Source organism: Apium graveolens, chromosome 4, assembly GCF_009905375.1.
Source record: "Apium graveolens cultivar Ventura chromosome 4, ASM990537v1, whole genome shotgun sequence".
Lineage (NCBI taxonomy): Eukaryota > Viridiplantae > Streptophyta > Magnoliopsida > Apiales > Apiaceae > Apium > Apium graveolens.
In genome coordinates this window covers 300580705-300596144 of record NC_133650.1, presented here as the reverse complement: position 1 = coordinate 300596144, position 15440 = coordinate 300580705, and the positions used below count along the sequence as shown (strand labels likewise).

At 31.9% G+C, this 15440-nt stretch overlaps 1 protein-coding gene across 1 annotated transcript; it reads left to right on the top strand.

Moving 5' to 3' along the window:
• The first annotated feature begins 2974 nt into the window (after positions 1 to 2974).
• Positions 2975 to 10208, top strand: LOC141721390 (somatic embryogenesis receptor kinase 2). The gene is made up of 11 exons (XM_074524310.1): positions 2975 to 3407; positions 4839 to 4971; positions 5383 to 5451; positions 6913 to 7056; positions 7158 to 7229; positions 7350 to 7421; positions 7524 to 7636; positions 7866 to 7997; positions 8076 to 8411; positions 9039 to 9433; positions 9635 to 10208. Exons 1-11 carry the CDS (start codon positions 3323 to 3325, stop codon positions 9947 to 9949), a joined length of 1866 nt encoding a protein of 621 aa, XP_074380411.1. The 5' UTR covers positions 2975 to 3322; the 3' UTR covers positions 9950 to 10208.
• Positions 10209 to 15440: the final 5232 nt, after the last annotated feature.

Genomic DNA, 15440 nt, shown 5'->3' with positions numbered 1-15440 from the left:
TATCTCTTGACCACATGAAATCTTTATGTAAAATCAAAGTAAATTTGAAATACTCTACTCATGCTCTATACTTAGAGAGGAATAATATTTAAAAAAAATATCTCTAATAACATATAAAATGCAAATTGTCCCCTCACACTTACATATCTTTTGAACATAAATAAGAATATATAAGTATTTTGTAAAACGGAGAAAATTTTGGTCGGGAACGGAGATTGGAACGGAGATCGGTCGGGTGAACATAAAAAAACCGTCTCTGTCCGTTTCCGAATTTTTTTTTTGAAATTTTCCCCGTTTCCTGACCCGTACCAGAAATAATTTCGGAATTCCCATCATTTTCGGTGCGAGGATACGCGGCCCGCATCGGGAACCTAAAATGCTTAAATGTTTTATAAAAAGTACGGTCCGGTCAAAGTCAAAATAAAGTTCATTTTTTGGCTGAAAAGCCCGTATATTTCAGGCCCCGGCCGAAACTCGCCCGTCGGGCCTTGTGCGCGTATAAGAACAAGTCTCTTGCATAGTCATATTTAGTCTTATACCTATAATATAGTAATAAAATCATAAAACTCAACTCCAATACATATATATACATTGATGGATAAATGCATAAATGAATATTTGGTCTTAGAGTAAGTCCAATCTTAGATGTAAAATGACTATATTATAGTAATGAATATAACAATTTTTTGGTATTATATTATAGCAATGAATATAACAATTTCACTTATAGTATCCCAATATCGGACAACATGGAGTTGAAATATGAAAAGGACTTAACATGTGACCCAAAAGGTCTAGAAAAGAAGAAAAAAAGGGAACAAAATGTAACTGAGCATGCCAATGTCACATGAGATCTTTAACATTTTTATAAAGCCGTTTTTTATTCCTGGAAAAAGCTATTTTCCTTTGTTGATTTGGGACGACATGCTCATTGTGTTCTTTTTTATCATCTCCAATTGTGTCATTATATTATCCATTCAAACTATTTACCTTTAACTCTACAGTTAAGAACATGTTCAGTGGTATTGTAAAATAAATGTACTTATTACTATAATTAATAACAAAAAATAGTTCTTATGAAATGATAGCATTACAGCCTTCAATTATTGATTTTATATTTTATTTCAAATTTTATCAACTCTATAAGTACTCCATTATTTATAAAATTATATTAAGTACTCCATTATTTTCAATTTCTGTTGAATACCAACAAATTTTATTTTATTTTAAAAATCCAAACCGAATAACTCTTAATTTCAAGAATTCAAAAATATAATATGAAATCTTGGCTGAGTACACACCTCTTAACTTTACAGTAATTTTCCTTTTTAGTCTTTTTTCAATGTAATATCTTATTTAAATTTGAGTGATACCTGAGATTTATTCGTTAACTTTTATAGTTTGTTATAGAAATTGACATGATGAATTCGAATTTAGACGCTCTTATTTTAAATGTCAGAAGTTTTTTTTTTCAAATACTTGAAAATGGCAAATATATATATCATTTATATGAAAAAATGATTTTTTAGGGCCACTTTTCGAGATAAAAAACATATTTTTAAATATATTTTCCCCGTAAATCGTGATAAAGTCATAAAATTAAAAAGTAAAATCAAATTAAGAAAAGTACATTCATAAAAATAAGTGTTTAAACCAGCTCATATCTAATATAAAAGTATCCAAATTCGATTGTGTCATCTAAATTTAACAAAAAAATTATAAGAAGTTAACGAATAAATCTTATGTATTACAAAAATGATATTGAATTAAAAAATGGACTGAAATGACAAATCATGAAAAAGTTAAATATAAAATATAATATATTTACCAGTTTGGGTACTACCAAATACTAGCATATAACCCGTGCCATGCACGAGCTAATTATAATATTTGCAATTTTATATTTTTTTTATTTTATATAAATTATAAAAAATAATAAGCGCATAGGTGCACTATTACGCGACAGATGTATTTCCACTTATTCGAGATTGAGATTAATGAAGTTCAAATATTTACATATTATTTTCTATACATCATATTATTGAAGGATTCAAATTTTAGATAATTAAAATCTTAAAATGTCCTCTTACTACGATCTATAGGTCGCTTTCGTGTCGGTGCAGAGCCTATAGTAAATTGGGAGTCTTGAATAGAAGTGGTATATGTGGATGACTTGGTATTATAATTTTTAAATATTATTTTTCAAATTTTTCAAATTTTTCTTGAATTATTAATTATTTTGTTATATTATAATTTGAATTACTAAAATTAATTTTGAAAGTATTTGATTTCCTACAAAAGTGGTAAGAAAGAAGTAGAGCGCAATTAGAAATTAAGTTGGATAATATTCATAGAGTTTGTAGTTATATTATATACATGATATAATATTTTTAATAAAATTATATTTGTCTAAACTTTATTTTGGAAGGTGTTAACATAATTTCCAGGAATGTGTTAGCCAACCGACCAAACGAATGCATGTTTCGCGTACAGTATAGATAAGTGGCTTATTGACTTATAAATGAGTGTTTGTCGACCCAATTTATAAGTTGGATTTACAATTTATAAGCTGATAAGTTGAATGTTAGTAACGACGTACTTTTTTTTTAACATTTTTTGATTTTTTGATTTTTTTATTAATTTTAATTTTAAAATATATATTTATAAATGTTATTTAAATTTAAAATTCACAAATTAAGATAGTTGCATTTAAAAATTATTTATTTTAGTGAAAAGAAATCCGACATATAAATCAATTATTTAAACACTTATAAAATTTATAAATTTTCATTTATTTATCACTTATAAATCAGTTGTTAATTATTTTAAGATTTCTCAAATGGTCCGGTAAAAGCAAGAAAATTTTCAAAACTAATCACGCTATCCCCTGCCACAAAACAGCAGAAAACGACGTCGCACCATTGACCAAAACGGTCCAAATGTAAGACGTAATAACTCAAACACACTCTCTCCTCAATCTCTCTCTGCACAAACAGAAAGTGTAGAGATAGAAACTAAACAAAAAAGCAAAACACACACTTAAACACTTTAAGTTCTAGAGAGAGAAACTACACTACACCACCTCCAATCACCCCCATTTTCAGTTATGTTCTAGAGAGAGAAACAAAACAAAACAAACTAAAGTACTTAACCCTAGTACCTTAATTATTACAGTACATGTCTTAATACTCTCCTCTAATCTTACACAGATCTTCCTTCACATCGAACCCTCTAGATTTGTACATATGTAAAACTATTGCACACAAAATCATTGCTTATATTAACTGCATTCTAGGGTTTTGTATGAGAGTAAAGTTTAGATATGGCGCAACAGATCGCTGTTTCGCTTTTCGTGTTTTTAATTTTAATGTTTGGTTATGTTCTCATGATCTCTGCAAATATGGAAGGTACTTTTGTCTGAACTTATGTTTGTTTTTGTTGTTTTGGTTGGTGTTGGTTGTGAATGATGTAATGAATTGTTTGTTTTTGTTGTGTTTAATTGATGGATTTAGTTTGGTTATGTCTTGTTTGGATGTTAATTAATGTGTTTTATTGGAATGTAATTAAGTTTTTAATGAGTTAGTTGAATGGAATGTCTGAGGTGGTTGTTGATTATATTTGTGTTTGATGATGGTGACCTTAGTGAAAATGACTAATGAATTAATTGTTCGTTTTTCTGGAAATTTATATGACTAAATTATTTGGGATTTTTGTTTTATTTCTTTAGGGGAACGGAATCTGGTTGATAGTAGAAGAAGCTTATTTCCTAAATCATATGATAGTGACATGCTTAATAGGTGTATATGAACTTTGGTATTGTTAGAGAAGAGTTAGAATTAGGTAAAACCAGTGTTTTCTCAAAGTAGCAGCTAGTGTGCCGAGAATCTTCTTTGACCGAGTTGGAGTTTGTTTTTTAGGGAAATTTGATGTATTACTTGTTGCTTCACCTGAGCACCAATTTTTAAACTGCTTCAATAAAGGATATTGATTACTTGTTGAAATACCATATGTGTCCCGAGTAAAAGCTTTAGGAGGTATGCACAGAATCTTCAATATGGTGCATGTAATTAAATTAGAGCATTTCACCCAAGTACGTAGTGTGTTTAATTATGCACGTGCAAGTGCGAGGCATGTTATGCTCCACATGGGATGCCATACTTGCAAATATATGGGGAAAGGGAAACTAATCTGTTATGTAGGATGTTATATTACGCACACATGATGGCATATCTTTAACGATATGTAGGAAAACAATTCCTCGTGTCTCTCATATTTGTCGTGACTATAATCAACACCTTTTTGTCGCTTGTGGCCTATATATCTGGATATCTGTTGTTGCGTAAGTGTATTTTCGGGATTAACTCTTCTGTTACTATTTATCTGTTAAGAATAGAAAGTTGCCTTTCTCTCTCTCACTTTGTATTGTTTTACCTGCTAGAAGGCGCGTGAAGTTCACCTATACATTAATAAGTTATACATTCTCTCTTATAAATTAATAAATTACAAATTTAATCCCTGGACCGGCCGCCAGCCTGACCCTAGTTAGAGGGAGAAAGCAATCATAGTAACTGTTTAAATCACTTCATTATTATAAAATTTCTCATTGATGCTTCGTGGAACTAGTTTTTACTGATAATGTCCCAACTCTCATATGTAGATAATCATACTGTTCCCTGATAGTGGCTACCCCTTATATAATAAGCCATCATAGGTACCTATTAAATGCACTATCCTTGACAAGTGACGTCTTCAATCTGTCGTGATCTGCAAAAAAAAACTGTGTTAAATTTATTTATTTTTATTATGACATGCGATTAACGGAAGCACTATCTCGACAGGTGATGCATTACACAGCTTACGGACTAGTTTACAAGACCCTAACAATGTCCTGCAGAGCTGGGATCCGACGCTTGTAAACCCTTGCACATGGTTTCATGTCACATGTAACAATGAAAACAGTGTTATAAGAGTGTAGGTCACTTACTCTATTAACTTATGAGCACATGATAATGAGTAAATTGTAAAGGAGAATATATTGTGTTTAAGGTGTTCTATTCAAATACGAAGTACAGACTACAGAGAATCCTTATCCAAAAGGGGCAGTTACCATGTCTCCAGTTTTCTTCTCAATTTAGTTTTTTTGAAAAGATCATTTATTTCGGATGGTTAAATGAAAATCTGTTACTATATAAATATTTATTTATAGAAATCCTCATCTTTATGCTGTTAGAAAGGTTTCTGGTGATCTCTTGTGAAAATTACACGTGTGGTTAACTGGATTATGTTTGCATATATATATATATATATATTGTAGTTGTATAGATTTTAGAAATATATAATTGTGTTGAACTGGTGCTGATAATTATGGTTGTCTTCATGCAGCGATCTTGGGAATGCAGCATTGTCTGGTCAGTTGGTTCCTCTCGGTCAGTTGAAAAATTTACAGTACCTGTAAGTTGAACCTTAAAATGCTCTGCTTACTGCTATTTTGTGAAGAATTATTGTCTCTATACCTGTCATTTGGGTGGCAACTTGGCTATCTTGTAACAAACGTTATTCTGACAATAACTATGGGGCACATTAAACTGTGGAGCAAGTTAGTTTCTGTTAATGACCTAAATCCTTCGGTGTTTATATGCTTTATTTTGTTAATTTTTAAATTTTAGTTGATACATGGTATGAGAAACCGATAACACTTTTCTTGTTATTGTCTGCAGTTACTGTACACTCATTTAGTCCTAAAATATAGTTTTATGATGACTTATATAAGCCAACTAACTGTTTTTTCGGTCCCAAAACAGCTATATATCACCTTATTTAAGACAACTTCCTGGTGTTTCAGTTCACTGGGTGTGCATAAATTGGTGCAGGCATTGATGCCTTAAAAGCGAGACTCGTTACAGAGCATCTCAGTCTCGTTTAATCTGTTTCTTTCAGCATCTAAATAGTGTGGTCTGTCCCAGAATTTTCTATCAGTCTCGTGCTACATAATAGATAAATTTTTTGGGCAAGGTCAATTACAAGAAATTTATATACTCATGCACACATTGCCTCCACGGAGGCTCAATTGCTTGAACCCTCGACCTTCAGTAATTATGGACGAGGGATATATAGACCAGGAGTGGAAGTGATTGCTTTATCTTTCTTGGGCTAATAGGTTAAAAGCTTTTTCATTTTCTGTTTTTAGAAGTATAAATGCTTGGCTTCTCTCTATGTACGTTCTTTCTGATTATATTTTAAGTTCTATTTTTTCTCTCGTATCAAACAAGTCATGAAATTGAACATGAAATGGTTCAGCTTGGCCAATATGAGGTCGTAAGTCAATCCATGAATACGAACCGCAAATATAAAAGTGTGTACTAGGTTTGGAGAGTCCGTGCTTTGGTTGTACAAAATAGTAACCAGTAGCAGTTTTTCTCTCTTTTTGTCCTTTTTTACAGTAAGTGGTAGCAATTTTTCGCTCTCTTTGTCCGATAAAGGCGCTTCATTTTGCATGTAACCCCCAAGGAGGTTTTGTGTATTGATGTGCCTTATGCAATATATAGTTTTAATGGTCATGGCTGAGCTACATCTGGGATTCTGGTTTCATACACTATTTGATATGAATTGACATGCAGCTTATAGTTGATAGGTGTGCGCTTGACACAATTGTCTACCAGATTCCAGTCTTACTTTCTTGAATAAAGGAAGGATACTGTAGACTTAAAATTGAATGGTTATTTCTATATATGGTGGTGTTACATTATAGGTGGTATCACCGGATTCCTAGATTGCTAACCAAACTGTTTTATTTTATTATTGATTAAATACTTCTATATAATACTAAACTGATTTTTTGTCTTTTTGTTGATTTATGATTTCTTTTTTGATATATGCTGTAGCAATTTTTAAACTCCAGTTTAATCATGACAGGGAGCTTTATAGTAATAATATAAGTGGACCGATCCCTAATGATCTTGGGAATTTGACAAATTTGGTGAGCTTGGACCTCTACATGAATAGCTTCACTGGACCCATACCAGATACACTAGGAAAGCTTACAAGGCTAAGATTCTTGTATACAATTTCTTCACTTCCTGAATCATTTTTTATTTACTTTTCACATTTCTATTATTTTTTTAAGTAATGTTGATTCTATCACCTGTGTGTGTGGATAGGCGTCTCAATAACAACAGCCTCTCTGGTCCAATTCCAATGTCACTGACTAATGTCACAACTCTTCAAGTTCTGTAAGTTCTTATTGTGATTTTTTTCTTGCAAAATTGTGTCTCCAATTTACCAAGTACAGTTATTCCAAAAAAATTCATTGTTGTGTGTGTTTGAGTTGTACCTCTAACTATGGTCATCAGGGATTTATCAAACAATCGGTTATCAGGACCAGTACCGGACAATGGCTCATTTTCTCTGTTCACTCCCATCAGGTTTCGTGCTAGTAGATATTTTTATGTTCAGGTTCTTATTTCTGTAATGTAATCTAAGCTAATATTTTCCTCTACGTCCTATATTTGGATTATAACTTGCAGTTTTGCCAATAATCTGAATTTATGTGGACCCGTTACTGGGAGACCCTGCCCTGGATCTCCACCATTTTCTCCACCTCCTCCGTTTATCCCACCGTCAACCGTACCGCCTCCAGGTGATTTGGTTCTTAACTTTTTGCTTATGTTACCATATTATTTAATATAACTTGTTCTATTGCACTACATATATATATGTGTGTGTGTGTGTGTGTGTGTGTGTGTGTGTGTGTCACCAGATGCTAAACACGTAGAATTTTTTCTTTAAATGTTAATGACATGGAAAAACTTGCTGTTTCTGGATCTGCAATCTAGTTGTAATTTTTTTGTCTGTATGTACTACTGCAGGAGAAAATGGTCCAACTGGAGCTATTGCTGGAGGAGTGGCTGCAGGTGCTGCTTTACTGTTTGCTGCACCTGCAATGGCATTCGCTTGGTGGCGACGAAGGAAACCTCGAGAACATTTCTTTGATGTCCCAGGTCAGTCATGCAACTTACAATTTATTCAAGCGCATTTTGTATTTAGAATCTGTCTTTACCTCTATCATTTTGCCTCAGCTGAAGAGGACCCAGAAGTGCACCTGGGTCAGCTGAAGAGGTTTTCTTTGCGAGAATTACAAGTTGCAACCGATACTTTCAGTAACATCCTTGGAAGAGGTGGATTTGGTAAGGTATACAAGGGACGCCTTGCAGATGGCTCACTTGTGGCAGTTAAAAGGCTAAAAGAAGAACGAACGCCAGGTGGTGAGCTGCAGTTTCAAACAGAGGTGGAAATGATTAGCATGGCTGTGCATCGAAATCTTCTGCGGCTACGTGGTTTTTGCATGACACCTACAGAGCGGCTGCTTGTATATCCATACATGGCCAATGGAAGTGTTGCATCATGTTTAAGAGGTATCTCAGTTATGACATGCCAGAACTAACAAAGTGTTTGTCTTATTAAAAACACAAATTTAAAAGTTACTCTATACGGTGATGTGGATCTGTGTTATTAGCCTAAGCAGAATATCCTTGTTTCCAGAATGGATGCCCGTCTAGTTTCACTCTTGTATATTTCTCTCTGCTTTTTTGACATATTTTCTTGCTTTATGTGCTACAGCTAGTTAAAAATAACTATAATAGATGGGTCCGGGTCCCTAGCAATTGATTGCTGAAACCATCTATCCGTTATAAATTTCCGTGGATAGGTTTAACACTGAAAAATGATGTAAATGCAGTGGGCCATGTCACTCTATCTAGCCTTAATTTTTTTTAGGGTTTCACCTAGCCGCTGAAAATTTCCGCGGGCAGATATTTTGCAACCATCGCATGTTATGGACCGGCGGCCATAATAGATATGATAGAATTAGCATCCATGTAATCAATGTTTCAAATTGTCTAGATTAGTTGTAGTGACATCTGGTACAATCTTTCTTCACCATCTTTTAATGAATTGGTTGAGCTATGTTAGTCGTTGATTTTTATATGAATCTCTTGACTGGTAAGTTACAAATTTACATACATTATTTTTGGCAAATGTAGAGCGTCCACCATCGGAACCACCCCTTGATTGGCCAACTAGGAAGAGGATTGCATTAGGATCTGCAAGAGGACTTTCTTATCTGCATGATCATTGTGATCCCAAAATTATACATCGCGATGTGAAGGCAGCAAATATATTATTGGATGAAGAATTTGAGGCTGTTGTTGGTGACTTTGGGTTAGCTAAGCTTATGGATTACAAGGATACCCATGTTACGACTGCTGTAAGAGGCACCATTGGGCACATAGCTCCAGAGTACCTCTCCACAGGAAAGTCATCAGAGAAGACTGATGTCTTCGGTTACGGGATTATGCTCTTAGAGCTGATAACCGGACAGAGGGCATTTGATCTCGCTCGACTTGCCAACGATGATGATGTTATGCTTTTGGATTGGGTATGTTTGGTTTACTTTATATTTCACCCTTTGCATTTATGATGATGATTCTAGTAACTGACGCTCCTTTCCAGTAAATTGCTCCTAAAGAAGTGCTCAGTGTTATTTGGAGTTTCTTTTTTCCTTGAACTTTGTTCTATCTATTTGGTATTTGCGGTCATTTTCTTTATTATTTAGCTTTTGCTTGGCAATCTCTTCCAGGTTAAAAGCCTTTTAAAAGAGAAGAAGTTGGAAATGCTGGTTGATCCTGACCTGAAAAACAATTACGTTGACACTGAGGTGGAACAGCTTATTCAAGTAGCATTGCTGTGTACCCAAGGCTCACCAATGGAAAGGCCCAAGATGTCAGAGGTAGTCAGAATGCTTGAAGGTGACGGCCTTGCAGAGAAGTGGGAGGAGTGGCAAAAGGTGGAGGTCATCCATCAAGACGTCGAATTAGCTCCTCATCGGACCTCTGAATGGATTCTAGACTCAACCGACAACCTACATGCTTTTGAATTATCTGGTCCAAGATAATAAGCCGGGGCATACATTTTGAATTATTTTTTATATAATTTTCTATAACCCTCTTTGTCTCTTTGTTACTTCTTTTCCTACATCCATGTAATCTCATTATGTATTATTGTTTTTAGAAGGTTTATCATCCTATCTATTGTAATTTAGTTGCCTCAGGGCTCTGTCTAGGCGGTCTTTTTGTTTGTTGTATAAGAACATTGGATGTTAGATTTTAGGGTTGCTGAAGAATGAAATTTGCGTACTAGAATAAGTTCTTTCCTTTTATTGTTGCTGCTAGAATCTATGGAAGATGTGATATGAGAGAATGTCTTTACTTCCATAATTTTGGGGCAAAAGTTGAAAAAATCACTACTAAAAAAAGGCACTTTTAAGCACAGTTTTATTATATGACGTTTGAATTTTGTGCACATATTTATATTTTTAAGTGCTTTGACCGCATCGTTAGAATAATATTTTTCAATTTTTTCTTTTTGTCAATAAAAATATATAATTAAAACTTTAGTTTAGAAAAAGAAAATTTTTAAAAATATTATTTTATATATGCGGTCAAAAAACTTAAAATTATGTGCAAAAAACTCAAACGACATATAAAAGAAAACATATGGAGTATATTTTATTGTGGTAATTATCGTGATATTCATGAAGAACATACTATCACGATAATTTACTACGACCGGACCATTTTAGTAATAGTGGACCAGAAATCTAATTGATTTATGGGTATTTCATGACCAGATAATAAACATTCCACTTCATTGAAAAATGTGAAATTTAGTGCCGTTTATCAGGGGCTTATAAGAGCATGCCCAGTGGTGGGGTCACTTTCCCCCTTTCCACTTACACATTTTTGTCATCTCACACCCAAATGATTTTATAAAAAAAGTGACCCCGTTCATATAATGCTAGAAGCCCACTTCCCATATTTTGTAGGACCCATTATATTATTATTATAATATATATTTTATATAATGAATTTATTAGTATATACATCTTTTTTTTTTAATTTTATATCAATATGATTTTTCTTATTTCATTATTTACATAATAGATTGAATTCAATCTACTGCCTCAGTGATATTAAGTTGCATTATTTACACGGTAGATTGAACTCAATCTACCGCATTGTTGATACTCCCTCCGTCCCTCCCAAATGTTTACATTTGGGTGGGGCGCGGAGTTTAAGAAAAATGATAAAATAGTGGAGGAAAGTTAAAAAAGTGAGTAAGTAGTGGGACCGATTAATATTATATGTATAAAGTGGGTATAGTGGAGAGAAGTAGTGGATGTAGTTATTTTAAAAATTATAAAAACCTTACTATTTTTGGAAAGTTTTGAAATGTAAACAATTGGATGGGACATCCAAAAAAAGAAAGTGTAAACAAATGGGAGGGACAGAGGGAGTATTAATTAGTTTGAATTCTGTGAAAATGGAAATTGGTATTGAGAATTCGGATTTTGAGAATTAAAATTAAAATTTTGTGGGTTTGAGAAATAGGAATTTGGATATGGGTATGAAAATTGGGGGTTTGAATTTTGAGAATTTGAAGATGGAGGATTGTTGGAATTGTTTGGATTCATATTTTTTCAAAGAATTGTTTGAATTGAGAGTATTTATCGAAAAAAATATTACCGTTTTTTAAGTTTACGTTAGAAATATATACGTTATATTCAGAAAAGTAGTGTGTAGAAATCTGTAAACTGAAAAAGTAAAGTAATGTATTAATGGGTGATGGTTTGCTGCTACAAGAAGGAAGTTGATTTTGAATATACAGTAAAATAATCAAATGGGACAGTTCCGGTAAGGAGGGACTGTCCATTTTTATCTCCATTCATCCAATGCAAATACAGTCCCATTTTCCACAACCCAGCCATTTCACGTGGCCCAATGCGGCAAGTGACCCCCCACTGGAGGTGCTCTAAATGTGCGTGTGACTTGTAAGAACTTACTCCCTCTGTCCCATTTGAATTCTTTACATCACTTTTTGGCACGCTTTTCAATACTCATTTAAAGTATAACTCCAATATATTTTTTTAAATTTTTTTTTCTGTATAAAAGTTTTATGTTTAAACTTTAATGCGTGCAAATAGTAACCGTAGTGAAATTAATGGGACGGAGGAAGTAATAGTTTATCGGTGATTAATTGTCGATCCAAATTATAAGTTGAATTTATAAATTGATATATTGAATGTTAGAGCATATGCACCCGTTGATAGCATCAATTCATCAATTCAATCAATGGAGTTGGTTACTATTCACGCTAAATCCACTTTTTTCCTTAGTTTTTATACATCCATGTAGCTCCATCAATTCATCAATTACTATTCATTGAATAAATAATTATATTATATGTCATAAATTTAATTTCATCTCTATTATTTAATAGTCCTACAAATAGTATCCAATTGTATATTGTTGGATAATTTTAGATTTTGGATAAGATTGTGGATAAATTTATATTTTTGCTAAGATTTTCGTTGAATCACGTTATGACACGTGTCTTGATCTAGATTGAAAATTGAAAATTGTCTATAAATAATATCATGATCTTCATGTTATAGTCATCTCAAATACTACAAATCTTTGCATAATGAATTCATTAAAAAAATTACCGAGTCAGAGACAAAAACACAGTTAAGAAGAGACTGAAATTATGAATACCATGGTGAATGAAGCAGCGATGATGATGGAGTTCATCGATACTCTAGATGAAGCACAAGGACGGGCTCACGACCTGAAAAATCTTCTAATCATCCTAGAGAAAGGCTATCGAGAGGGAAAAATCTCATGAAAGATTATTTCGTTGATCGTCAAATATTCAATGAAAATGATTTTCGACGGAGGTATAGAATGCGGCATCATGTTTTCAATCGCATCATGACAGCTCTTTGCACTCAAAATTCCTATTGGCATCAAAAAACAAATGCAATTGAATTAATGGGGTTGTTACCACAACAAAAAATGACTGTCGCACTACGAATGCTAGCTTACGGTGCAGCTGCTGATCAGTGTGCTGAAATATGTCGAATGGGAGAATTAACCACACTTGAGTGTATGAAAAATTTTTGTCAACAAGTGGAAGGGCTCTTTGGGGATTTCCAGGTATGATTGGAAGTATTGATTGTATGCATTGGAAGTGGAAGAATTGTCCAAGCGGGTGGGGAGGGGCTTATTGTGGTCGAAAAGGACGACATACTATTATTCTAGAGACAACCTCTTCCTATGACACTTGGATCTGACACACTTTTTTTGGTGTGCCTGGAGCTCAAAATGATATTAATGTTCCAGGCCGGTCTCCTGTATTTGATAAAGTCATCGCAGGAAATAGTCCAACGGTAGTGTTTCACGTTAGTGGGAAAAGATACAATAATGTGTATTATCTCGTATTATCTTGCTGATGGAATTTATCCGAGGTATTCAGCATTTGGAAAGACACTTAATTGATGTGTGTTTTACGTGACCTGATAGTAAACTTTCACTTTCCCCAGTCAATCTGGTATCAGAGCTAGAAAATAGGCCGAGAAGATGAACAATAAATCACTGTAGCAAATAGTAGTAAAATTCAAAATTTCGGAATGAATAGTAACCAATGAATAATAACCGATGAATAGTGAAAATTGAATAGTAATTATAAATATGAATAGTAAAAAATGAAATATCAATATTAAAATATAAAAATTAAATGAGACCTCCAGCAAAAATACTAAGAGATAATAATAAAAGTTATGAGTCTAAAATAATAGCAAATCTATTAATTTATTTTATAGTAGAAAATAAAGAAACAAAACAAATGTGTAAGAAAAATCTATATAGACAGTTAATATATTTATATAAATAAAATAAATAAATATTTGATTTATGGAAGATTATAAGTTAGAAAGTATTAAAATGATAGCAAATAAAAACTTTGCTTTCAATAAAGATATAAATCAACATATTGAAAGTTGTAAAATAAGTATGCAAATAATAAATGAAAAATTAGATATTATAGCTAGGTTACGAACAATGTTGGAAGAGAGAGATGAAAAAATTAGAAGACTGGAAAAAGAATTTTTTTTAATAAAACGAGAAAAAATTATTAAAGAAATTAATTTAGAAATTCAAATAAAAGACTTAAAAGAAGTATTAACTGAACAATATAAATTAATAAATGATTTAAGGCAAAAAATTAAAAAATGAATTGGATAGATCCAAATGCAATAACTAGAAATAATAGAAAAATAAAAGAATTAATAAAAAATCAAGAAAAACTAAAAATAGAACTAGATAAATTGCAAGAAAGAAAAAATGAAATTGAATGGACAAGAGAAAATAGGGATGAAATAATAAGATGTTATCAACAACTTGGAAATATGATAATAACATTTAGAAATAATAAACTAAGAATACAAGGACTTAAAAGAATAATTTTATCATGTAATATAACTGGATAATAATACAGTTTGAAAAAATGTCATTAGAAAAATCAAGTGAAAAACAAGATGTATATTATCAAATGGATGAATACGAAGAAGGAACATCACAAACTCTAAGTTTTAAACTGGATATATATAATCAAATCCAAAGTGAAACAGAAGAACTAACAATAAAAAAAGATATTCAAAACATCATATTTTGAAAGAAATAAAGAAGTTAGATATATAGCTCAAAAACATGAAAATGTAATAGACATAGATACGATAAATGGAAAAACAAAAATAAATTTAATAACAGATGGTTTGATAAAAAGAGAACTATCTAAATTAAAACAAAAAGAAGCAAATAAACTAAAAAATATTTATTTTGGAGCAATAGAATTTACAATAAAAGCATATTTTCAGAAAAATATTGATACTCCTATACAGATATATGTACTAGACGATAGAATAAGAGGAAATATACAAGATTCATTAATAGCAGTAGTAAAAGGAAACTTAATATATCAGAAATTAAAATTTATAATACAACCTGATTTTAGCATATTATTAAGAGATGAAAATAAAGAAAGATCTTTAACATTATATTATAAATTAGATGGAATAAAAATGCAAAAGGGAAGTAAAGTAATTAGTATAGAAACTAAAATAGTATATGCTATGACTGGAAACCATCATTTAAAGAAACAAACGGAATTAGAAATAATAGTACCAAAATTATATAATAATATTTTGGAAAAAATTGAACATAAAGAAGAATCTCAAATAACAATCCCAGAAGAATTTACAATAGACTTTAGTAATAGACAAATAATTCCAACACAAAGAATTAAACCAATATTGGAAGGATCTAGATTAAGTTTTAGAAGAGAACAAAACCCTATAAAATTAGTTAGATCAATGAGTATGACCAGTAGAAAATTAGATTTAATAAAATTAACGTGTTATGAATCAGATAAATTAAGAATAAAAACAATAATATTTAATGGAATATTTGTCAAAGAAGTCATAACAGAAATAAACACTGGAGCAACAAAAAGTCAAATAGATATAACTGAAGTTGACTCAAACAAATGTG